Genomic DNA, 25,694 nt, shown 5'->3' on the forward strand with positions numbered 1-25,694 from the left:
TATTTTACTTGTACATATTTACTATTCTATTTATTTTGTTAATGATGTGCATTTAGCTTTAATTCTATTTGTTCTGATGACTTGACACCTGTCCACATGTTCTGTTTTGTTGTCTGTCTTCCCCTTCTAGACTGTGAGCCCGTTGTTGGGTATAGACCGTCTCTATATGTTGCCAACTTGTACTTTCCAAGTACTTAGTACAGTGCTCTGCACACAGTAAGCACTCAATAAATACAATTGAATGAATGAATGAATGAATACGGGTGCAAAGAAGGCCAGTGTCAGTTGTTCAGTACACATCAGAGTTTATAGATTGAGATTTTCATATGTTCAGATATCTGGTTTAATGCCGACCATTCGCTGCAAAGCCTGCTAAATGGGCCAGTTCTAAAGACATGGAAACTGGGGAGTAAAGGCCTGAATCACAGAGCAGAAGAACAAATCATTTTTACAAATAGGATCAAAAGTCCCTATCTTCAGGTTATATAATACTTCCAATCACGACGGTCCTAGCTACCCCGAGTTTTAATTCAACGTGCTTCACTTCGAATTGTTTGTGTTCTGAAAATAATCTTCACCACTCAGAATACGGATTTTTCAGTTGAAAGAGGAACATATTATTCTGGGAGGTCCAAAGGAAAATTTTTACTAAAGTTGAAATTTATGATTCTCAGAACTAATATTTGTCAGTACCAATTGTACAGTAGAGGTAAGGGGATATAGGGAAGGAGGTACTGCCACGATAAGCACTTGGATTTGCATCCTTTATTCATCCCATCCTCACTCAGCCCAATGGCACTTATATACATAGCTGTAATTCATTTATATTAGTGTCTGTCTCCTCTATTAGACTGTAAGCTCCTTGTGGGCAGGGATCATGTCCATCAACTTTGTTATATTGTACCCTCCCAAGCATTTAGCTCAGTGCTCTGCACATAGCAGGTGCTCAATAACTATGATTGATTGAGAACTTTTAAAACTCCAGTAGCTGATTCATTTCTCATTCATTTATTCATTCATTCAGTCATATTTATTGAGCACTCACTGTGCGCAGAGTACTGCACTAAGCACTTGGGAAAGTGCAAGACAAAAATAAGCGGACACATTCCCTGCCTGCAACAAGCTTAGAGTCTAGAGGCGGGAGACAGACATCAACGGCTCTTCGGAAATACAAAGTGGAGATCCCACGTGTAGCTCAGTGGAAAGAGCCCGGGCTTTGGAGTCAGAGGTCATGGGTTCGAATCCTGCTCCACCACAAGTCTGCTGTGTGACCTTGGGCAAGTCACTTAACTTCTCTGAACCTCAGTTACCTCATCTGTAAAAATGGGGATTAAGACTGTAAGCCCCACGTGGGATAACTTGATCACATTGTATCCCCCCCAGCGCTTAGAACAGTGCTTTGTACATAGTAAGTGCTTAACAAATGCCATCATTATTATTATAATATGCTTTAATTTTCCTTGAAGCAGAAGATAATTTGAATGGAAGGTTTTACTGGCACGCCCCGCACCACGCCCCGATCGCGTGTCAGATGCACCCTGATCGTGGTGTAGTGAAAAGAGCCCGGGCTTGGGAGTCAGAGGTTGTGGTTTCTAATTCCACCCCTGCCGCTTATCAGCTGTGTGACTTTGAGCAAGTCACTTCACTTCTCTGGGCCTCAGTGACCTCATCTGTAAAGTGGGGATGAAGACTGTGAGCCCCACATGGGACAAATTGATCATCTTTTATCCCCCCCTGCCCCGCCAGCGCTCAGAATAGTGCTTGGCACTTAGTAAGCGCTTAACAAATACCATCACTATTATCCTTCCAGGCCAGGAGATTGACTTCCTTTGAGAAATTTCATTTGACTCGGGATTCTAGAAGGTGACTGTACTGGATTTACACAAATATTGTTGACTGGTCCTAAAGATCTTTTCCAAATCTTACTGTTGGAGTGGCAGCACCTGAACAGATGCAAAATCATCAAGAGTTGTCAGAGCAGATAAAAGTGTTGCAAAACGGTAGGTGAAAATATCGACCGTGTGGGAAGTTACAGATAAGTTTTTGGCATTGAATGTGTAACTAGGAAGTGTAAATTATCATTGCATCTACACCTGTGTTAAATACTGGGCTACAGAGGCCATGGTTCACCTGGCAATTATTTAAAATTCATGTCAGATCATAGGTTTATATTTAATAGGAGAAGCAATTCCTAATTAAGGATACCGATCAACCATATGTACGGCATGACATTCTCTTTGTTTTTCCTTTGCATATTTCTTTTCAATAATACAGTCCTGAATTGGGGAGGGGGTGGGAAAAAAGTTATTTTGGCACCCATCTGCCCACTCCTCAAAAACCTCCAGTGGTAACCCAGCTCTCTCTCTATCCCAAGCAGAAACATCCCACCAGTGGCTTCAAGACTCTCTTCACTCTCTATTCTTCAGGTTAGGCAGTTCGCTCTTTCTAAGCTCCCTATCTAACTGTAACTCTCCCAACTCCGATTCCCAGCTTTTGCTGTTCCTCCAGCCTGAAACTCCCTTCACCCCTAAATCCACAAGACTACAGTTCCACCACTCTTTAAAGCCCATCTAAGACTCCACTTACTCCAGTAAGCCTTCCCTAATCGACTCACGACAATCCAGTTGCATCAGACCAACATCCACCGACCCCGCTTATGTATTTTAACTTTATCTGTGCTCGTAACCCTATGCATGTTTTTCTTTGTTCATATATTTGTAAAGTCAATTATTTTTTTCAACTCTCATCCTGATATGATTGCACCGTTTCTTGCTTACAGTTTTTCCTCTGCCTCTCACTGTTGGTAAATATTTTCTGTCTGTTGCCCTCATTGGATCACACTCGAGGGCGACGAGCATTGCGTTTCACTACTGTTGTACTCTCCTATTTATTGGAAGAATAGAATGTAGTGTTTCTCTGAGTGCATCACAGACTTCCTTTCTCATACGAAGGGAGCGACGGTCGAAGAATAGGAAATTTGAACTACTGCACGGGCAATTTTAAAAGCTGTTCAGGGTTTCTGGTCTCTGAGAACCGTAGAGGTTGACCTTTACGGAGCACAGGAGTATTTTTGCTGTATAGAATAGAGCCCTAATTATCGAGATATTTCAGGAAAAGTAGTACCCTACCGGTGGGTGTTCGATAAAGGTCATCGATTGACTGATTTTTTATGAGTTTATGAGGCGAAAAGATCACAAATCCTGACAAAGATAAAGTCCTGAGCAAAATTTCAGTTGGACACACTGCCTCAGTTTGCTCTTATTAAAACCACTTGTGTTCGTGTTTCTATTTGTAGTATATGATATCTCCAGATCGATGTTATAGTCATGTTCACAAATGTTTCCGAGTTGGACAAAATCTCCCTGTACCACCATGGGCTAAATTCCACACTTAAGATTTATATGAGAGACTACCCATAATGACACCAACATTCTGGTCCCCCTCTAATATTTATACAGACTCCATCCAAAATGGATTCCAGATCTGCAAGGCCGCTCAATCAGAAGTCTGCCCACCAGCTGATTCGATGTGTATGTATGTGTTTGTGAATGCATGTCATGCAATGAGACGTTTCCTTCGGCATGCAGTGAGTCAAATCATCCCAAATGCTATGCAGATGAGATGTGGGGAGGGGAGAAATTTTTAATACCGGTTCGCTTTTATTCTAAGTCTTTCCTATTTTCACTTCACCTTCTTACGTGAACTACGCATACTCGGAGGAGAAACAGGGTGAGGGGAGGGAAATAGGCTCCCAGGCTGAGTTATCCACAGGTGTATGTGACAGTCAGTAGCTCTATGGATGGGACACATCTCTGAACACAAATTTCTTCGCTGTGACTTCATATTTACGGGTCTCCAGAATACATTTCAGGGTTCAGTCTTATAAAGCTAGCAACTTAAGACACCAAAATCATGTCATTTAGTGTCTAGGGGGAGGTTAAAAAGAGGATTAGAGGCAGTCAGGCAGGATATATTAAACGAATCCATGACTAACAGGGTGTGACAGAAAAGGGTTTCATTCTTTTCAACAAAACAGTTCCCCAGGGCTGGAACTATTACTCCACTGTGCCTTTATCACCTTGGAATTTTTATGGTTATTTTTGATGAATTCACATTTTTGTAAAGGCTTTTCTGACATGGTGCCAATTTTCAATTTTAATTAAAGTCATAAATAATCTTAATTCTGCCTTAAAAGGTTTATTGTTTCTAACATTTTTTTTTTATTATTACTGTCAGGAAATATTTCACATACCAAAGCAAGATGTGAACTTGCAATTAGGAGTCCTGTAAGGCCCAGAAACTGCACTGTACCTTGTAAACATTACAAACTGAAACCTAAGATTTACAAATTCAGGTTGATCAATGCCAGATTTATTAACATTTCTTCTCTCTTTTTCCTTATCTGGGGCTATTTTGTGCATCTTCACGTATTTAAATTTTTCTAAGATTGACAGGAGATTTTTAAACAACCTTTGGCAAATGGCTTGGTGACAAACAAGGGAGGTTTATTTAATATATCTATCAAGGCTGGGCAAGTACATTTATTACACGCTAAAGAGGCAAGAAAAAAACAAAACTATTTAATAACCTGAACCTAAGTTGTTCCAACACTGTGAAGAGCGTCTGGTATTTTACATTACGGTCAAGTTTACGTTAGTAAATTATGTGGGAAAGGCAGATCAAAAATCATTTTGACCTCAATTATCCAGATGGTTTAGGCGAAAGTGTTTTGGTTTTTTACCTGAAATAGTCAGATAATTGAGGCCAGGATATAGTTTTGGCTGTCCTGTTTGGACAATTTGCTAATGTAGGGCTGACCTAAATTGTCTTAGAAAGTTCACTTCCCTCAATTAAGACTCATTACCCAAGTTGCCTCTTGTAGGTTTTCCTAATATCATTACATTTCGTGGTCCTGAAGGCTACACTGTCCATTAGTGTCTCAAACATCTTCTACACAGCAAAAATGCTCCCATGCTCCATAAAGGTCAATCTGTACCTGAATAGCTTTTAGAAATTGCCTCTGCACTAGTTCAAATTTCCTGTTCTTCAACCACTGCTACCGTTTTATGTGAAAGCAGGTTTGTGACACACTAAAAGAAAAAGTACATTCTATTCACATAGATGTAATATTCCCAGCTTCAAATCTCCACCCAAAACTAGTAGGGAAAAAATGGTGTTTTGCCTTTCCCCTAGTAGGGACCAACAAATTACAATAACTACTTTATAGCAACTACGTGTAATTGATCAAGATGTATGAACTTAGAAAACATTTTAAATGTCAGTGGAGTAAGCAAGAAATAAAGTTGGCCCAAGACAGGAATAGCAAATATATCCTGTCGGTCCCACCTTCATGACATTGCTAAAATCCGCCCTTAGCTCTCCATCCGAACCACTACCGCATTAATACAATCACTCATTCTATCCCGCCTGGATTACCGCATCAACCTCCTCGATCACCCCCCAAGCCTCCTGTCTCTCCCGACTCCAGTCCCTACTTCATTCTGCTGCCTGAATCATTTTTCTACACAGACATTCAGGACGGGTCACCCTGCTCCTCAAAAACCTCCAGTGATTGCCCATCCACCTCCGCATCGGACAAAAACTCCTCACCCTCGGCTTTAAAGCGTTCCACCACCTGGTCCTCTCCTACCTCAACTTGCTTCTGTCTTCTACAACCCGCCTGCACACTTGGCTCCTCTAGTGCTAACCTTCTCACCGTGCCTCGATCTCACCTATCATCTCGCTGCCGACCCCTTTCCCCACGTCCCGTCTCTGGCCTGGAACACCCTCCCTCCTCAGATCCAACAGACAATTACTCTCCGCCCTTTTGAGGCCTTATTGAGGGTACGTCTCATCTGGGAGGCCTTTCCAAGACTAAGCCCCACCTTTCCTCATCTTCCAATCCCTCTGCATCACCCTGGCATGTTCCCTTTGCTCTTCCCCCCTTCCACAGCACTTACGTACATATCTGTCATTGTACTTATTTGCATTTATGTCTGTCTCCCCACCTCTAGATTGTAAGCTCGTTGTGGCCTGGGGATGTGTCTGTTTATTGCTGTATTGTACTCTCCCAAGCACTTAGTACAGTGCTCTGTACACAGTGAGTGCTCAATATATACGATTGAATGAATGAATGAACATAACGAATAATGGAGAGGACAGGAGCTTGAGAGATCTGGGTTCTGGTCTTCACTCTGCTGCTTCCCTGCTGTGTTATCTTGCACGTGTCACTTGGCCTTTCTGTGACTCACTTTCATCATGTGTAAAATGGGGAAAAATATCTGTTCTCCCTTCCTCTTAGGCTGTGAGCCCCACACGGGCCAGGGACTGCATCCGATCTGATTAGCTTGTACCAACCCTGGCGCCTCATGCAGTGCTTGGCATTTAGTAAGCACTAAGTAAATGGCATCCTTAGCATTGCTTATAAATTGAGATGCCTATGTTAGACTTTTAAAACCTCTGTACCACTAAAAGGTCTAGGAATGGCTCAGAGAGAGAAAAGCCATGCAGCAGACTCAGACTGGTATTCTGCCAAGCACTCAGTACAGTGTGCTGCACAGAGTAAGTGCACAATAAATTCTGTGGAGTAATTTGACTGACTATGGGCATGTAGCCTGGCCTAGTGGAAAGAATACTGAATTGGCAGGCAGGAAGTCTGACTTTTAGTGCCAGCATGGCAGTGTCCCTGCTGTGTTATTTTGGGTGGATTACTTGGCCTCTCTGTGCCTCAATTTCCTCCTATGTAAAATGGGGATAAAATTCCTATTCTCCCTCCCGCTTAGAATGTGAGCCTCACGGAGGGCAGGGACAGGGTCTGATCTGATTGTCTTCTTTCGAGCCCAGCATTGGGCACATAGTATATGATTAATATGATATTATAATATGATGTGATTGAGAAGCAGCGTGGGTCAGTGGTAAGAGCCCAGGCTTGGAGATCAGAGGTCATGGGTTGTACCAAGCTCCGCCGCTTGGTAGCTGTGTGACTTTGGGCAAGTCACTTTACTTCTCTGGGCCTCAGTTACCTCATCTGTCAAAGGGGGATTAAGATTGTGAGCCCCAGGTGGGATGACCTGATCAGCTTGTATCTACCCCAGTGCTTAGAACGGCGCCTTGCACATAGTAAGCGCTTAACAAATACCATCATTATTATTAATGGATACCATCATCACTTTATATGACATTCTCAAATCCACCTTTTCTTCCAGCCTTTAGTGTAGCACTCTCGGGCAGGCCTTTGGAAACTGACTCATTTATCCCTTGATTTCTATCTGAAATATTAATTTCTGGCTCACTTTTGAAGGTAGCTTTTCAGATTGGGTGATTATGATGAACTTCTGTGCTTTGCATTATAGAAATGGCTGTCTCTGATCCAAGCAATAGGCTTTCCATTTCTTCACGGAAGGCTTCCCCTCAACAAATAATGTTACACCTCAAACAATGTGAGTATTTCAAATGTCCCACTAGTACCTCTGGCACTGAAACATTAACCGAGATATATGTTTCCCTGGAAGAGCAACTCTCTTGAAAAATTACCTTTTTCCTGGCCTGCTGGTCTTTGGAAGAATGTGCCTTCACATGCTTTCTCAGGGAACTTGGATCTGTATAGCGCTTGGTACATCCTGGAATTTGACATGCATAAGGTTTCTAAATAAGAAAGAAACAAAGAAACAGCTGTGGTTAAATCATGAAGCATACCGGAGGAAATCCATGTTAAGTCTTATGATTTCTGTGACATGCATTGTTAATTACTGTCTTTGATGTAAAATACTGGAGAATAAACATGGATTCTAAATGTAAAAAGCCAAGTAACTGTATCTCATGGAAAAGAGGAAAGTGTCACTTGTGAGAAAACAAAAAGATGATGACATTTTTGTTGACTTTTTACAAAAATTACTTTTAAAATTCACCATTTTATACACAATGCAACCCCTTTCAACATTTCTCGCTTAATTATTAGTAAGCATCTCCAGTTGTACTTACAATTGGCTTAGTCAGAAAATAGCAAACACACATTCTCTAGTGAGTCAGGTAAAGAGCTCTAGGAAAGTCCAGAAAAGACTGCTAATGTTACAGAAGAAACCTAATTCAGAGAGAGAAACAATTAAGAGGAAAATATTAGCACAGTGCGTGAAAGCAACAGATTGCAAAAACAGGTTCTCAAAGTCCAGAAGGCAGAAAATTAGGAAAAATAAAACACATTAAACACTGTTACTTTTACCTAGAGTTCAAATGTGAAGCCCTGGGAAAGTCATGTTTCTTCAGCTTGGCAGAATACATATTTATGGCACTATTGTTTGGCCTTGCTGAGTAATCCCCCTTGACATGCACTTAGAATTGAGACTACACCATGTCCAGTTCGATATCAACCTCCGCCAGGTGAGTCATATCAAAAGCATTCCTACCAGGTGTTAGATACAATGGGCCTCGGCTCGTGTTAGAAACCTAACGTGGACTACAACATTGTGCTTATTCCCAGAGCTCGACGCTCTAGAATGAGTGCACTGCAATGTCAAGTCAACTGCCATTTTTCACCGTAACTACTGGAAGGTGGGGCGTGACAGGGTGAGCATATCATCGACATTTCTATAAAGCTCATTACTTTTTAAAATTCCCTTTTTATTCTCATCTTCAAAACCGAGACAATGTCACCCTGAAAATACTCTCCCAAGTGCTTCGTATGGTGCTCCGTACCTAGGAAGTGCTCAAGAACTACCACCGATTGATTGAGATAGGTATGTTTTAAACCACTTACACACAGGTCTCCAAAAAAGTGGACAGTGCTAAGGAAAACTCTTGCTGTAATGCTCATCCATTTCCACGCCACGTATGTGCACACAAGTCTCTTCTTCTTACACTCAAAACAGGCCTTATCTAAACAGGCTCATGTTGTTGGATGAACTTTCCATAATTCCAATCAATCGATCGTATTTATTGCGTGCTTACTGTGTACAGAGCACTGGGCCAAGCACTTGGGAGAATACAATACAACCAAGTTGACAGACACTTTCACTGCCCACAGCGAGCTTGCCCTAACAGTGTTCTAGCCAAAACACGGAATGAGAACATGCACGAGAGCAGAATTGGCTCTACTGATGACGTGAAGAATGAAATCTGGATTGTTTTCCCCTGGGCTGAATAATCAAGGGGCAATGTGCTAATTGGCAAGGGATGTCCTCTATTAAAAATAATAATTTTCTGTAGTTGAGCTACTCCTCTTGTAGACTTCAGAAACTACTCCACTCATAGGTCAGGCCCTCCTCTACCACATTTGTGTAAAGCCCCCTTTTTCACTCCTGCCATACCCCGAATATGATATTCCCAATCAGGTTTCTAAGTAAGAAACAAATGAATAGGTAGAATATGATTTCTACTTATCAGCTTCAGGCTCGACATCTACGCTCCCTAGTCTTAAAGATGCATTTGAAAATCCGCCATTCTCCATTTTTCAGCTTTTCCCAAAACTCTCTGCTAGCCTCTGACCCAAAATGAAGTTGAATTAGCAACAGCAAATTATAGAGAGTAATAGAGTATCGCATAATAAATTTAAAACTGTTTAAAAAGAGCTAAACTTTTCTATTGGCAAGCAGTTTTACTCCTTGGAAGGGAAAAACAGTTAATTACTGTCATTGAGCTCAATGTTTAAATGTACTACCTGGAATTAAGTTGAGCACCCTGAGAGAAGTTTTAACTCTTTCAGACCTTTAGGGGACTGCTGTAGCATGCCAACTTTTTGTTTTAATGGCATTTATTAAGCGCTTACTATGTGCAAAGCACTGATTTGAAAATAGGGACTAAGCCCTGAATAGGACAAATCCATCACCACCATAAGAATCTATCTTTGTGTGAAAACAATTTGGGAGAGGGTGTTTGATATTCAAGAAAATCTTCTCGAGAAATTTCTCAAGGAAATCTTCAATCAATTTTTTCACCGATTGGATTACGCTGTCATCTCTGAAAAATAATGACTAGCTATATAGAAGTGGGAGAGAGAAGAAGGGAAAGAGAAAGAGAGAGCCAGAGAGAAGAGAGAGAGAGAGAGATGCCCAATGAAGGTATTAAGAAGTCCCCTAGTGGTTTCAAAGACTTTATGTTTCTCCCAGAGTGCCTAATTTAGGGAGTAAACTTTTGGGAGAATTGGATTCATTAAATGAATTAGACACTGTCCAGAAATGACAGCATACAGAATATTTTACAAAAAGGAAGGTGGGATTAAAATGGAAACCACAATGCACTTGCTAATCCTTAATGACACAGCAATTCCTCAGTAATTAAACTGTCTTTGTAAAATGCATAGAGCACTATCTAGTGATAAAAAATGTGTGCTATCAAAGTATAAATGTAAAAAGGGAGGGCAGTGTCAGGGGAAAACATCAGGTAGCTGGGCTAATAAATCTTGGCACTGCAAAGTAATGGATAAATCCACTTTTCTTCAAAATAAAATGAAAATAGATTTTACTTTTGGAAACTGAACTGTTGCAGCATTAAGACAAAATGAAACTATTTTTTCTTTGTGAACTATTACAAGGACAAATTATGGGAAATAAATTTGATTTTAAATCTTTCACTTTGAAATAGCTAAAATTAGTAACGGGTAAGGGCATTTTAATATCCAATATTTAGCCTTACATTGATGCTTTCAAAGGGATGATAACTAGCTATGATAGAAGCAATTTCTCAAGAAAATCTTGTCCGGTGAGGGTACAATCTTATCTGATAAAATTTGACAATGAATGGGGAAATTTCAGAGATTTTACAAGAACACTTCAGAAATAATGATACTGAATACTAGGATGTGAAAGATTCATTTTCCTGTGATCAACTCTGCTTTTTCTTTTATTCTATCTCTTTTCCAAATTTACCTCATTTAAAAGGTTGCTGGTCTCATTAATACGTGAGTCAGTTCTATCTGAATTCTAGGCACATTCTCTAAATGTTAAGCTATAGCCTGATTGCATTGCCTTACACATCATATATATATATATATATATATATATATATATATATATATATATATATGTATATATGTATGTATGTGGAAGAATGACAGTTTTGTTTGGGAGGGCTAAGTCACATAACTAAAATATTTTTGATACCACAGATGACAAACATAATCTATAAAATTTGGCAAATGTCAATTAAGGCTATCAAAAGCATTGTAAATATGTATGGGGAAAGTGTGTTGAAATAACAGTATCTTTTCAGAACTCAAATTCTGGTACAGTTTAATAATAGAAGTATAATGTTAACACTGAAAATGTACTGTCATGAATATATTATTTCTTTTGCCAGAATGTGTGCCAAGATATACATTATGCATATGATGCATTTATCCTGATAGTTCAAGTAGAACTGAATTGCAGATAATGACAGCTGGCCATTCATAATAAAGAACAAGTCATCGACACTGGAAACACAAACAGAGAAGAATGAGCACATGGATGGAGGGCCTTGAAAGGAGGTCAGGATGTTGGAGCAGCAAGAGAGTTAAAGGCCCAACGATTAAAAGCCAATTGTACTCCCAATAGTTTTACAAAAGTAGATGTGAGCACATAATGCCTGGCTGAACAGCACAATGTGTGCATTTGATGGGCTACCCAAGTTGGAGCTACCAATCGAAATTTATGGCCAGTGCCAATGCTCACAAACCTACCCTAAGGCTGAAAAGCGTTTGCTTGCCGGCACAAAGAAACATGAACAATAATAAAAAAAAATTATCTCTTCTAGACATAGTATTTCATGATGGTGGCACACTCTTCTATAAAGCAAAACATTTATCGGCACCTAACTAAAAACTCTAAGGCTGCGCTGTGCGTCCCTGCATTTTTTCAATCACTGGAATATGTCCCATAGACATCATTTGGATGTACCTTAGGTTTGACTGATTGTTCATTTGGACTGCCTCTAATTCCCCAGAATTATATTCACAGGGCACTGACAAAATGTAAGTAGTATGCCTTGTAAACCAGAGAACTCTCTTAACACTATGAGAGTTTTTCCCTGTTGGGGAACAAATCCGGGTTTAGATACTGAATCCATGAGTTTGATGAGCAATCATCTGGGGAATCTGTTCCACGTAGACAACGAACCAAATCATTAAGGGGCCCGCCACTCCCTCTGGGCCCTTAAATGGTTCTGTTTACCGCTTCCCGGATAACCGCTCAATCCTTTACTCAACGGGGGCTGTACGATCCCAGCCAGTGTGCTAGCCTACCAGGTTCAGTCATCTAACAATATCCAGTCTCTAGGGTGTTGATTCTACTGTATATTCACCCCCATAACTCTGTTCTCTATCCACGTTGAAGAACTGACAGACTTCCACCTCTGTGAAAGCCAGTCACAGGGCTGTTCTGTGAACTGGAATGAAAGAAATTGGAACCAGCTGGCCAATGTTCCTTCCAGCTGCTGGCACATGCCCACCGCTGCCACTTGCAGACGCCTCTGTCTCCCTGCAGACTCTGAAGCTAACGCTTGATCCTGCCCTCAGATCTCTCTAGTTGTCAGTGTTTCCTGACACCAGGAGTTCAAGTCTTAACTTAAATCTCTAGGCTCCTTACAGTGTCCAGATGTGTCCGCTGGTGTTTCGCACGGTCGCTGGAGTTACTGAATGCTTTTTGACAGCCCGGATGTTGGCATAGATAAGGCTTCTCTCCTGTATGGCTCCTTAAGTGAATCTTGAGGTTTTCTAACCTGGAAAAGGCCTTCTTGCAGCCCTCAAACTGTAAAGAGAAAACATTTCTGTTGTTATTCACGAGGGTCTTTCATATTGGAGTCTTTTAAAAAGCAACTACCTAGCTCAGCCCTGTCATTCAAACAAGATTCAAGCAGTGGTTTTTTCAAACACTCAGGCATTTGTACTTGCTGCATTTCTCGGCTCAGTATACATGTCACTTCATGAACCAGATCTGTGGCTTGAAACTGATTTTTGTGCTTACTTGTGCAGAGAGAAAATTAGCTGTGAGCCATCTGGCCCAGTTAATAAAAATACAGTAATGCATGCCTTAAAGAGTTATTAAAAAATTAACATGTTTCCATTTCCAAATTGGTTAGAAACTCAGAGATCCAGGAGAGAAGCGAAGAAGCGAAAAAAGACACAGTCATAGGAACGAGTTGACTAAAAAATTCAAGGACACAGTACTTGAGATATTGATGTTTCTTGCCCCCATGTAACTGGGAATCAGTGGCTGAGGATAGCTATTAAGAAAGGCAAATGATTAAGAGGATACAAGGAGGCAAAGATAAAACAGTGCCAAGCACTGCAAACATGAAATGCAATAACATAACGAGTAAGGGACGTCCTCTTCGTATGCACAACGTGGCCAGGATGGTGGGTTCCACATTGGCCTTTTCGGCTACACGCATACTCGTAGGTGAATTGCATCATCGGTGGTGTCTTCTTCGAATATGAAAGACAACTATACGTGACAACATACTTCATCTACATGCAAAATCTTAGGGTGATCAGGGAATCTATTAATTCAGAACTGAGACTATAAGCCCGTTGTGGACAGGGAATGTTTCTGTTCACTGTTTTATTGTACTCTCCCAAGTGCTCAGTACAGTGCTTTGCATGCAATTAAGTGCTCAAGAAATACGATTGAGTGATTGATTGACTATGTGTTTGTGTTCAAGGAATAAGACAACGGGCACTTGGTGAGATAAGACTATCAACCAATCAATGATTTTATTGAGCGCTTCCCAGGTGCAGAGCACTGTACTAAGCGCTTAGGAGAGTACAATAAAATAGATTTGGTAGACACCATCCCTGCCCTCAAGGAGTTCACGGTCTACAAGGGCTCACCCTATGGATTAAATGTTTTTATTTTTTAAAAAAGAAGGACAAACCTATCAGGAAGACAACTTTTCACTTTATGAGATAGCTATGAAGTAAATGTATTGGCAAAGGAACCCTAGAAAAACAGAAAAAACATTTGGCTGTTTGCCATGAAATTCCCATTTTGGATTTGCTTCAGAGAATATTTAGGTTTCCAGGGTCATTGTAAATACATTTGAGCCTAAGTCTCAGTCTCAGTGACACCTACGAGGACAAAATTAGCTGAAAGCCAAGTTCTTGAAGTTTTCAACTGTCTAGAGGCTTCATTTCTCTGAAGAAAATCCATGATGCCTTCCACTGAAATGCCACGTTTGTACTTTGCTTGCAATAATGGATTTTTGAAGATTCATTTAATGGTTCAGTAGAGGCTATGTTTATGAATGAAATGACTTACAACTGGCTATTCTTTATTAGAAACTTTTCTCTCCAAACGAAGGGTAACCAACCAGAATGAACAGTCATATCAGCCATACAGCCATCTATTTAAGTGACACAGATTCCACATGCTAAAATAATCTTTGAAGAGATTTATGAAAGTTATTTTTATTTTTGATTGAGTTATACTTGATCCACAAACATATGCTGGTTTATTTTAATTTTTGGATTTTTCTTAAAATAATTTTTGGTGTTTTCTTGATTTCTACTTTACATAAAAATAAACTGGGCTTGAACGGAAGATGCAAAGTGAAGGAAAAGCCTATGGAGCTTTTGACTAGGTAACTAGGAAGTAAAGTTCAGATGACAGTTATTGACCAGGTTTCACACATGACATAATGATTCTGGCCCTTCCACTTTCCTGCTGTCTGATCTTGGGTAGGTCACTTAATTCCTCGGTGCCTCAGTTCCCTCATCTTCAAGATGGGGATTCATTATCTGTTCTCCCTTCCCCTTAGACTGTGAACCCCATGTGGGACAGTGTCCAACCCGATTATTTTTTTATCTATTCCAGCGCTTTAGTATGGTGCTTGGCACATTCATTCATTCATTCATTCAATCGTAATTATTGAGCGCTTACTGCGTGCAGAGCACTGTACTAAGCACTTGGGAAATACAAGTTGGCAACATACAGAGACGGTCCCTACCCAACAGCGGGCTCACAGTCTAGAAGGGGGAGACAGACAACAAAACAAAACATGTGGACAGGTGTCAAGTCATCAGAATAAAGAGAAATAAAGCTAGATGCACATCATTAACAAAATAAATAGAATAGTAAATATGTACAAGTAAAATAAATAGAGTAATAAATCTGTACAAACATATATACAGGTTCTGTGGGGAGGGGAAGGAGGTAGGGCGGGGGGGATGGGGAGGAGGAGAGGGAAAACAAACACCATCGTCGTCATCATTATGGAGCTCAGGCAATCACAAGTCTTAGGCTAAAGGATATTATTCATACATTCATTCATTCAATCGTATTTATTGAGTGCTTACGGTGTGCAGAGCACTGTACTAAGCGCTTAGGAAGTACAAGATGGCAACATCTAGAGACAGTCCCTACCCAACAATGGGCTCACAGTTTAGAAGGGGTAGACAGACAACAAAACAAAACATTATTACCCTCAACCGTCAGGATGAGTTTCTTTTTATATGCCCTGTGAACACCAGCTCAGTGTAAACTCAGTGTATTTACCTTAGAAGCTTTCCCCAGCTCACATATGGAATGGAGATGAATCTGTGGTTTCAGGTCATTACAAACTACAGCCTATAACGTAGGGTTCTGGAGGAGGAGAAGGAGGAGTAATGATACTTTTTAAGCCACTACTGAGCACACTGCACTGTACTAAGCACTTAGGAAATTACAACCAAAAGAAGAGACACATTCCCTGCAAAAAGAGAGCTTACCCTCCAATGGGGAAGAGAGCAATAAAAAATATTCCCAGATAGAGAAATGAGGATGAAGATGCTTAATCGATACTATTGGAGCATGTACCCAGGTCACCCTCCTCCTCTGCCTCTTTCTGAACCCCGTAGCAGTTTCTCGGAACTGGAATCAACTGGAGTTAACGAGGCACCTCCTGGAATAAGGATAACTGTGAGAAAAAGACATCCCAATCCCTCCCACTGCCCCCAGAGACTGATTTCTTTGGGCTCAGTCAGGGAGCTGTATTTCAGAGTGGCCCTTTCTGTCCTGCTCCCCTGTCCCCTCATCTCCCAGGTAGGATCTGGGACTGAATTCCCACTTCCTGTGAAATGTCAATTGATGACTAGGGCAACTGGTTTAAGAGAGAGCATGGCTTAATGGCACAAGAGCTCGGAACTGGGAGTAAGAGCCAGAGGATCAGAGTTCTAATCCTGACTCCACCACTTGTCTGCTGTGTGACCTGGGGTAAGTCATTTAACTTCTCTGTGCCTCAGTTACCTCATCTGCAAAGTGGGGATTAAGACTGTGAGCCCTGTGTGGGATGGGGACTGTGTCCAATCTGTTTAGCTTGTATCTACCCCAGCACTTGATACAGTTTCTAGCACATAGTAAGCACTTAATAAATACCACAAACAAAAAGAGACAGATAATCCATGATTTTAGTTAGATCTGTGGTTTTGGGGTGGCCTTGAAGAAAATATATATGTACAAGAGCATTCTATTTATTCTGATGACTTGACACCTGTCCACGTGTTTTGTTTTGTTGTCTGTCTCCCCCTTCTAGACTGTGAGCCCGTTGTTGGGTAGGGACCGTCTCTATATGTTGCCAACTTGTACTTCCCAAGTGCTTAATACAATGCTCTGCACACAGTAAGCGCTCAATAAATACGATTGAATTAATGAATGAATATATATATATACATTATATATAAAGTGAAGCGTCATTCTTGAAAATTTCTTGTCTTATGCTGTAGAGTCGATCCAACCCCATAGGTACTCTATGGACACATCTCTCCCAGAATGCCCCAACTCCATCTGCAATCATTCTGGTAGTGGATCCTGACAGTTTTCCCAGTCAAAATACAAAAGTGGTTTACCATTGTCTTCTTCCCCACTGTAAACTCCCTTCCATGCCTCCGCTGCCCAGCACGGGTGAGTTTTGACTTCGAGCAGATTGCCTTCCACTCGCTAGCCACTGCCCAAGCTAGGAATGGAATGGACAGGCCTCTGCATGACCCTCCCTCCTATAGCCGAGACCGGTAGAGTACTGGAAACTCTCCAGGAGCCATCCTGAGAGGGGCGAAAATTTCTACTGATACCCTACGTTACCAGTTTGGGATAGTAAGCTTTAATTAGGCATACAACTTAAAAAAAAAAACCCAAAACAGAAAGCACAAGCTTGTACCGCTTCATTATTTTTTTATGTTTAAAGAATCAAAAACTGAACTATAATTATGTTCTTTATATATTGCCTTGATTACAGATTGTTGACATTAAGTGGCATTAAGATGACCTTTGAAATATTACTTTCCCTTTCTATTAGCCGCTTTTGTTTAAGGTACTGAAAATGAAAGGCTCATTAGACACCATTAAAATAGGATTTATTCCATATGTACAACCAATAATCACGAGGCATATTACTCCCTTCCCTAATCAGCTACTTACTTGGTCTACTGAGAAGTATAAGTACATAACCCAAGTGCTAACAACGGCAACCCTTTCCCGATCAGGTTTCCATAGCATCTCTAATGTCAGCCAGACTAAAAACAGAGAAAATTCTAGGACAACGGACATTTTTATATACATTTGATTTCAATTAAGACTTCAGTTCTTATGACCCTTGGAGGTATGAGCTTTTACAATTTCATCAGTCAAGAGCAATTAATCCTATTAGTTTTAGCTGGTGTTATGCTTCATTGTATGGAACTAGGGGTTGACTGATGAATTACATGGTAGTTTACTGCTGAGGTTCAGCTACTAAAATAACAGAGCTGAGGCATTAGGATAAGGTTCAGAAAACATTTCTAATGCTGTGGATCTAATCAGAGCTCCTTCCACAAGATGGACAAAAATTGTGGTCCTCAAAACTGACCCAAAGGGGAATTTTTTGTTCAAATACTGCAAAAGGCTTAAAAAAAACGAAAGGGAAAGCCTCCCCTTCTCCCTGTGAGACAGAGATCAATATAGATAAAGAGAGGCAGAAAGAGCAATTCCCTCTCGCATCCCCCACCCCCAACTTGCAAATGTAGATCTCTTATGCACTCCTCCAGCTCTTGTTGACTTTAATGAGTGACTTCCACGGGCACTAAGAGACTACATCCAAGAGCAGCTCTTAGAAAGGATTTTGAAATTAGAACTAAAGTGAGATGAAAAAAACAAACCCACAACAAGGCCCTCAAATCGTAATAACAGGACCAAAAAGCTCATCCCTTTAAAGGTCAAAACTTTCAAATCTAATTTGAGGAGAAAACAAGAAGTGTAGATTGTGCAGAGGGAAATGGATAGGTAGCACAACAAAGTCTGGGAGGGAAACTGGAAATGGACCAAAGGTTTATTTGAGAAATTGTGTCTTATTTGTTATTCAGAATTTGGTAATAATAATAATAGTAATTATAATAATAATTATGGTACTTGTTAAGCGTTTACTATGTGCCAGATGCCGTAGTAAGCGCTGGGGTGGCTACAAGCAAATCGGTTGGGCACGGTCCCTGTCCCACGTGGGGCTCACAGTCTCAATCCCCATTTTATAGATGAGGTAACTGAGGCCAAGAGAAGTGAAGTGACTTACCCAAGGTCACACAGCAGAAAAGCAGTGAAGCTGGGATTAGAACCTATGACCTTCTGACTCTCAGGCTCGTGCTCTATCCACTATGCCATGCTAGTGGGATGGGTGCAGGGAAGGAGCTCTGAGGCTCTCCCCTGTCCTCTCCTTCTGCCGTCAATGCCTGTTCTCCCCGCATCCTGCCCAGACCAGCCCTGGGTCCCCGAATCTGCTACCCTGGACCACCGGGGACTAGAGGGGCTGGGACAGCAAGAGGGCCTGGGTAGCTGCAGTGATATGCATCACATTTGAAACTAATGGAAAAATAGTGTGATGAAAATAGATATAAAACAGAGAGTGAATGCCCAGAGCAGTAGAAAGAGAATCAGGAGAGGACAGTGTCAGTGAAGCTGAGGTTGGGTAATGTTTCCAGGAGAAGGGGGTGGTCTACAGTGTCGACGGCAGTTGAGAGGTCGAGGAGGTCTACTATGGAATAGATGCCACTGGATTTGGCAAGAAGAACATTTGTGACCTTTGAGAGGGAGGTTTCTCTGGCGGTTTCTCTAAGAGGCATTTCCTATTGCCCACCTTCCCACTCTACCATCTTATCACTCATGCCTATGGCAGTTTCAATTACCATAGCTACAGAGATAATTCCCAAATCCACCTCTCCAACCCTGACCTTGCTCCTTCTCTGCAGTCTTGAATGTCCTCCTGCCTTCAGGACATCTCTACTTGGATATCCCATTAACACCTTAAACTTAACAGGTCTAAAACAGAACTTTTCATCTTCCCACCCAAACCCCCCTCTTCTTTCGATTTCCCCTTCAGCGTAATCAATGCCACCATCCACTCTGTCCCGCAAGCCCATAACCTCAGCATTATCCTCGACTCATGTCCTTCATTCAACGCACATATTCAGTCTGTCACCAAATCCTATCGGTTCTACCTCCACACATCTCTAAAGTCCACCCTTTCCTCTCCAAACTGCTACCCCACTGATTTAAGAACTTATCCTATTACGCCTTGACTACTGCATCAGCCTCCTTGCTGCCCTCCCTGCCTTCCCTCTCTCCTCCCTCCAATCTATACTTCACTCTTCACTCTACTGCCTGCATCGTTATTCCAAAAAAAGTTTAGTCCATGTCTCCTCCTGCCTCAAAACTCTCCAGTGGTTGCCCATTCACCTCCACATCAAACAGAAACTTCTAACCATGAGCTTTAAGGCACTCAATCATCTCTCCCCATCCAATCTGGCTTCGTTGATCTCATACTACAGACCAGCCAACATGCTTCTCTCTTCTAATGTTAGCCCACTTACTGAACCTTGATCTTGTCTATTCATTCATTCATTCATTCAATCGCATTTATTGAGCACTTACTGTGTGCAGAGCACTGCACTAAGCGCTTGGGAAGTACAATTTAGACCTCTGGCCTATCTCCACCCTCTGGCCTGGAACTTGTGTCTCCTTCATATCTGACAAACCACCACCCTCCCTCCTTCGAAACCATCAAAGAATCACATCTCCTCCAAGGGGCCATTCCTTACTAAGCCCTCATTTCTTTTACTCACCCTCCCTTCTTTATCGCCTCTGCACTTGAATCTGTACCCCTTAAGCATTTGATATTCACCCCACCCTCAGCCTCAGTACGTATCCTTATACCCTGCCATTTCCCCCATCCATAATTCATTTTAATGAATTATGAATTATTTTATGAATTATGAATTCATTTTAATGTCTGTCACCCCCTCTAGTTTTTAAACTCCTTGTGGTTAGGGATCATGTCTACCATCTCTATTGTATAATACTCTCCCAAGCTCTTCGGCAAACAGTAAGTGCTCAGTAAATACCACTGACTGATTACTTCAAATTTGGTTTTTTTACTCTTCATCTATTGATTTAATTGCTTTTGTTTTCATCATTTGTACCTGAACTTGGATTCTTTTGGATATTTGGCAATTTGTGTCCTCTCGCCTCCTCTATTAGACTCTAGGCAAGTCAAGACTGCTTCCATTGCATATTCCCAAGAGCCTAGTACAGTGTCCTGCACGATAGTAAGCAGCCAATAACGTCAATGATGACAATGACGGTGATGCAGGAGAAGTTAGTTAAGAGGCAGAGGGACAGGTATTTTAATGGTTCGGCCCCCAAAATGGATTGTGGTCGGTCCCGACAGATTCAGGGGGACCTGCTGAGGCAGTGACCTCTATCTCCCCATGTTTAAAGTGATGCTGGAACCAAAACATGCTTGAGCTTTCTCTAGGTCCCCCTCTTTGGTGGTCCGGTGTGCCATAGATTCCAAAATGTTTCAAGGGCTTCCTTTGAAACGAGCTGGGACCGATAGTCACTCTGAAGTGAGAGGCAGCCCCATTTCATACATGTAAAAATAAAAATATCCTTTTGAACTACAATGTGTGTAATCACCATCTTGTGGCCATAGCTCCAGTCAGCCAGTTCACCAAATTTGTGATTAACAAAAGGAACTAATAAACTGAGTGAAATTGTATTTGCATTTTACAACAGAAACCTTCAGAATTTCCAAGGTGTATTCAATGTAGTGCTGGTGCTGCCAGGAGAGAAAAGGATAGAATGCCTTGGCCTCAATTATTCCGCAACTTTTGTACATGAGATGTACTTGGCATGCTACAACGGTGTACGGTCCCAATTCAACGAGATTTTCTGGAAGTATTATAGTTGTGTGGAATTAATATAAAATCCCCTCTGCAATATTTTCCTAATCATAGTTACTGAGTTTTTCTTTTCTTGTAATGTGCAAATTGAAACCATTAACCATGTTATAAATTTGATTTTCTGGTTTATTGTACTTCTTTATTTTATTCAAAATTCTCTGGATCACAAAGGATATCTAACTAGGTAATTCTTTACTCTATGCATGCCTTTGGTCTCATAGATGACTCATACATCACTGGATAACAGAAGAAACAGAAATGCTGTTGCAGTCCGTTCAGTTGAAGCTTTACTAGTCTGTAAACTTCTCAAGGGGAGGGATTGGGTATACTTCATTCAGTCGTATTTACTGAGCGCTTACTGTGTGCAGAACACTGTACTAAGCGCTTGGGAAGTACAATTTGGCAACAAATCTATTGTGCTCTTTGTACACAGTATGCACTAAATATATGCCATCGATCGATTGATCTTTAGACTGGACAGAGATGGTAAAATGGGTGGTTTCTGCATTTTAAAACATCTAGTATTTTAGTATTTCACAAAATCAAAGTATGTGCAATCTACAGAAATGGTATCATCGTTCTGCCAATACGCTAAGCCAAGTAAAATTTCACGTCAACTATGAAAGCATCTGGGGTATAGCACAGGAGCTGAACAAGGGAGTAATAGACCAGTATCATGTTCTTTGTTTTTTTAACTGCAAAGCAATTGCCCACACAATGACTTTAGTATTTATACGTGGCTACCTGGAGCGCTCTTTCAAACATACATGTGTTCACTGGGTTTACACACTTCATACATAAACTTTTATTCCTCAACACATCCCAGCACCTGTGTTGCACACCCTTTTATTTTACATATATGGGTGAGACCCTGCACAAAGAAACAGGCATCTTTGCCTAGGGAAGCATTTTGGCCTGGTTCAAAGAGCCTGGAGACCCAATCCTGTTACTGACTTCCTGGGTGACCTTAACAGGTTACTTAGGTATTCTGTGCCTCAGTTTCCTAGCTATCAAATGGGGATAAGATCCCTTCTTACTTTGTAGATTGTTAGCCCTATGTGGGACAGGGACTGAGTCAGACCATGCCAGAAAGGGTGAAAGTCAATTCGCCTTGAAAATCGGATTACCAAGGTCAACCACAAGTGAGATTGCCCACCCCCCCAACATCATTCAGGGCTACTATTAAGAGAAGCAGTGTGGCTCAGTCGAAAAAGCAGGGGCTGGGGAGTCGGAAGTCCTGGGTTCTAATCCCAGCTCTGCCACTTGTCAGCTGTGTGACAGTAACAGCTTGTCAGCTGTGGGAAAGTCACTTCACTCCTTTGGCCTCAGTTTCCTCATCTGTAAAATGGGGATGAAGCCTGTGAGCCCCACATGGGACAACCTTGATGACTGTGCTTAGAACAGTGCTTGGCACATAGTAAGCACTTAACAAATACCAACATTGTTATTATTACTAGGAGGATCCCATTTTTTGGAATGTTCAATAACTCAATAGTATTTGTTGAGCATTTGCTCTTGTGGAAAACCCTGTAGTAAGCGTTTGGAGGTGTACAATAGAGTTAATAGACTTGATCCCTGCTTTCAGGGAGCTTACAGTCTAGGGGAGTCAATATTTCTAGATTGTAAGCTCGTAATGGGCAGGGAATGTCTCTGCTACCTCTGCTGTATTGTACTCTCTGAGCGCTTAGTGAAGTGCTCTGCACCTAGTAACTGCTCAGTATATACAATTGATTGATTGTATTTATCTTTGTCCTTGTCTTTTAAGTTTGTTTTTGTGCTTCTAATGTCCGTTTCCCTCTCTAGACTTGTAAACTCCTTGTGAGCAGGAATTGTGTCTACCAACTCTACTGTATTGTATTCTCTCAAGCGCTTAGTATGGTGTTTTGCAATCGATCAATCAATTGTTTATTTATCGAGTGCTCACTGTGTTCAGAACACTGTATTAAGCACACAAAGTAGGTGCTCAAATTGAGAAAATTCAGTCACTTTAGTGAGTGGCAAAAATTAGGATAGGAACTGGGGAGGTGGAAGGAGGAGAGTTTGGGGAATAAATGGAGAACTCTTCTTTAAATGATTTTTAGCCATTGGTATTGCACTTTTTAATCTGCAAAGCATTATATAAAATGCTTTTCCCTGGTCTATCCCACTATTCATTTTGACATGCTCTCTAAAACAAAGACGTTTACATATAATATCGATTACATTCATGCTATGATATATTGAAAACAGAGAGTTGAAGGTCGAGGATGGTGGAAACAAGAGGGGAAAAGAGGGACAGAGGAAGAAATGCAAAGAGCAAGAGAAGAGCAGGAATTTGAAGGAAGAACAGGCAAAGGAAAGATAAGAAGGAAAGAAGAGGAGCTAGGGGGAGATCAGCAGGAATGGAATGGAGGAATGGAAGAGAGAATAGAGGCAGAAAAGGGATCAGGCAAAAAATGGAGGCAAAGAAGAAAAGATGATGGTCAAAGAATCCCGTGATATAATTTTTTAAAAAAGCTTTTTATTTTCCCAGATTTGCCTGCATAGCAATTTTATTAGTGGTAAATAATTAGAAAATTTTGACATCACTCTTGCTGACATCAAATGTTCATCAATATGAAGGCTGCCTAAGACACTTACTGCTTTAAAATGTTGGACGTATATCATGTACAACCGGAGTGTGCTATATGTTTAACTGTTTTTGTAGTTAATTGTGGAAAAACAATGCTAATAGCAACATATGGTTGTATTTTTGTTGACACAACGTATTTAACTTCTTTACTGATGTTCGGAGAAATTTGTAGAATTAGTGAGGAGCTGAATGAGCAGTTTGCCCACCACACCCATTCCAAACTGTTAAGAGAACATTTTATTCCTAATGCTCTGAGGTATAGTTTGTTCATCCTATATAGAATGAAAAAAAAAGATCCTTTCACACATTTAGTTCTTGCACAAAATGAACCTACAGAGCCCTGTTCCTCCCCAACTTCCACCACCCTCCCCCCCGCCACACACACCCCCAGCCCACAAAAGCATCTTTAGTGGGAGGAGGATCCTAACCCATGCTCCTTTTCATCCCTTTTCCACGTTCCCCCATTCTCCAGGACCCGAGAGAGGGCATGGACCGTAGCGTGCTGAAGTGGAGCTGAGAGGAGTCTATTGCAACATCTTGGCTTGGTTTAACATCCTGGGGTTGGAGCCTCAAAAAAAAGGAATAGTTACTGGCAATTATTTACCATTTACAGATGTTTGTAGGCTGTTTTAAGTGGCATAGAGGGCTAGTTCGGCGGGGAGGTGACAATGCTAGTAGTGCCGGGGCCACTGGGCTAACATTTTCCCCTCTAAAACCCGGAGTGCACAATCACTTAGGTCCCCAAAGGGTTAATATAATCCCCTTCATTCTTTAACCACATATGAAAAGGTTCTCTACGGTAAAGCGATAGATTTCTTCCCTGAAATGACTGTTGAAGTCGGTCGTCCTTAATGGTGAAGTTGTCTGTAAATTTCAACAGAATGTATACTAACATACATACAGAAAAATAAACCATTAAGATAAACTGTTCTAGCAAACTTACTTATCTTGTATTCATACACTTGGGAATACACTCATGTACGCACATTTCAATGTTCACATTTATTCATAAACCCACCCAGTTACAAGATAAATATAGGTATTGAAATTGTGTGTGTGTGTGTGTGTGTGTGTGTGTGTGTGTGTGTGTGAACATGTCTCCAAGTATTTATCCAGATAGAAAAGGAAATTCACACAAGGAGCGGAAAAATGGATCATTAATTAGCTACATTGAGTTTCCTCCAAGGAACTGGCTGCACTCTGCCAAATCCGTAGTGACTCTGGTTACTCTGTACCAGAGATAAGACCCTGACACATTTTAGAAGAGATGCAAGTGGGCAGGAGAGGTGGGATTTAAAACAAATAGATCTTAATTCATTTTTATTTACCAATGCAAAATTTCTGCTGCCGGAATGTGAGTGGACTGGATTGGAGCGCACTTCATTATATGTTTTCGTAGATAAAATTCTAGGTTTTTATTTTATATTCCTTAGGCATAAAATCTGCACACCCTCCCCAGCGTCTTCTCTCTGGCTACTTTTGAAAAATGAAGTTGAGAAATACCCGGCTGTAATCCTACAGTTGGCCCTCCTCACTCAAATCTTCCTTGGATTTTTCTAAGTTGATGCACTCGGAGACTCTGTCCTTACAACCTCCAGAGGGTAATGTTACTCCTCTAGTCAACTTTTGTACACTACCCACAACTGGTTCTTTAAAACCATTTACTCTCTTCTCCTATTTCTTCAAAAATAACTGGCTACACTTTCTTTTCTGTCACCATCTTCCCTCAGAAAGCTTTTCTCCTTTCCTCCTCTCACCTCTCTCAACCCCAATCCCTTCCTGCCTTCCTACTCTCCATCATAATCTTCTTGGAAGCTAAAAGGGAAACACTGTGCCACAATCTTCACTGCATCTTGCTTTCCTCATAACTGGCCCAATGCGAGAACAGAAAGATTCTCTAAGGATCTGCTCAGTCGCTTTCAAAGGTTCTTCCTCAAC

At 41.1% G+C, this 25,694-nt stretch overlaps 1 protein-coding gene and 1 non-coding gene across 2 annotated transcripts in view; both read right to left on the bottom strand.

The window, feature by feature from the left end:
• Positions 1–25,694, bottom strand: part of GLIS3 (GLIS family zinc finger 3) — a 478,530-nt gene that overhangs the window by 104,531 nt on the left and 348,305 nt on the right. Inside the window, exons 7-8 of the mRNA XM_038769989.1 lie at positions 12,555–12,716; positions 7,534–7,644 (exon numbers count right to left, since the gene is read on the bottom strand). Coding sequence (XP_038625917.1) covers positions 7,534–7,644; positions 12,555–12,716 — 273 coding nt within the window. The remainder of the gene's footprint in view (positions 1–7,533; positions 7,645–12,554; positions 12,717–25,694) is intronic.
• Positions 16,855–16,992, bottom strand: LOC119948410. Its single transcript, XR_005456807.1, has one exon. It is a non-coding gene; the product is annotated as a small nucleolar RNA SNORA7 (small nucleolar RNA).

This window comes from Tachyglossus aculeatus, chromosome X4, assembly GCF_015852505.1.
Source record: "Tachyglossus aculeatus isolate mTacAcu1 chromosome X4, mTacAcu1.pri, whole genome shotgun sequence".
In the NCBI taxonomy this organism is placed as follows: Eukaryota; Metazoa; Chordata; class Mammalia; order Monotremata; family Tachyglossidae; genus Tachyglossus; species Tachyglossus aculeatus.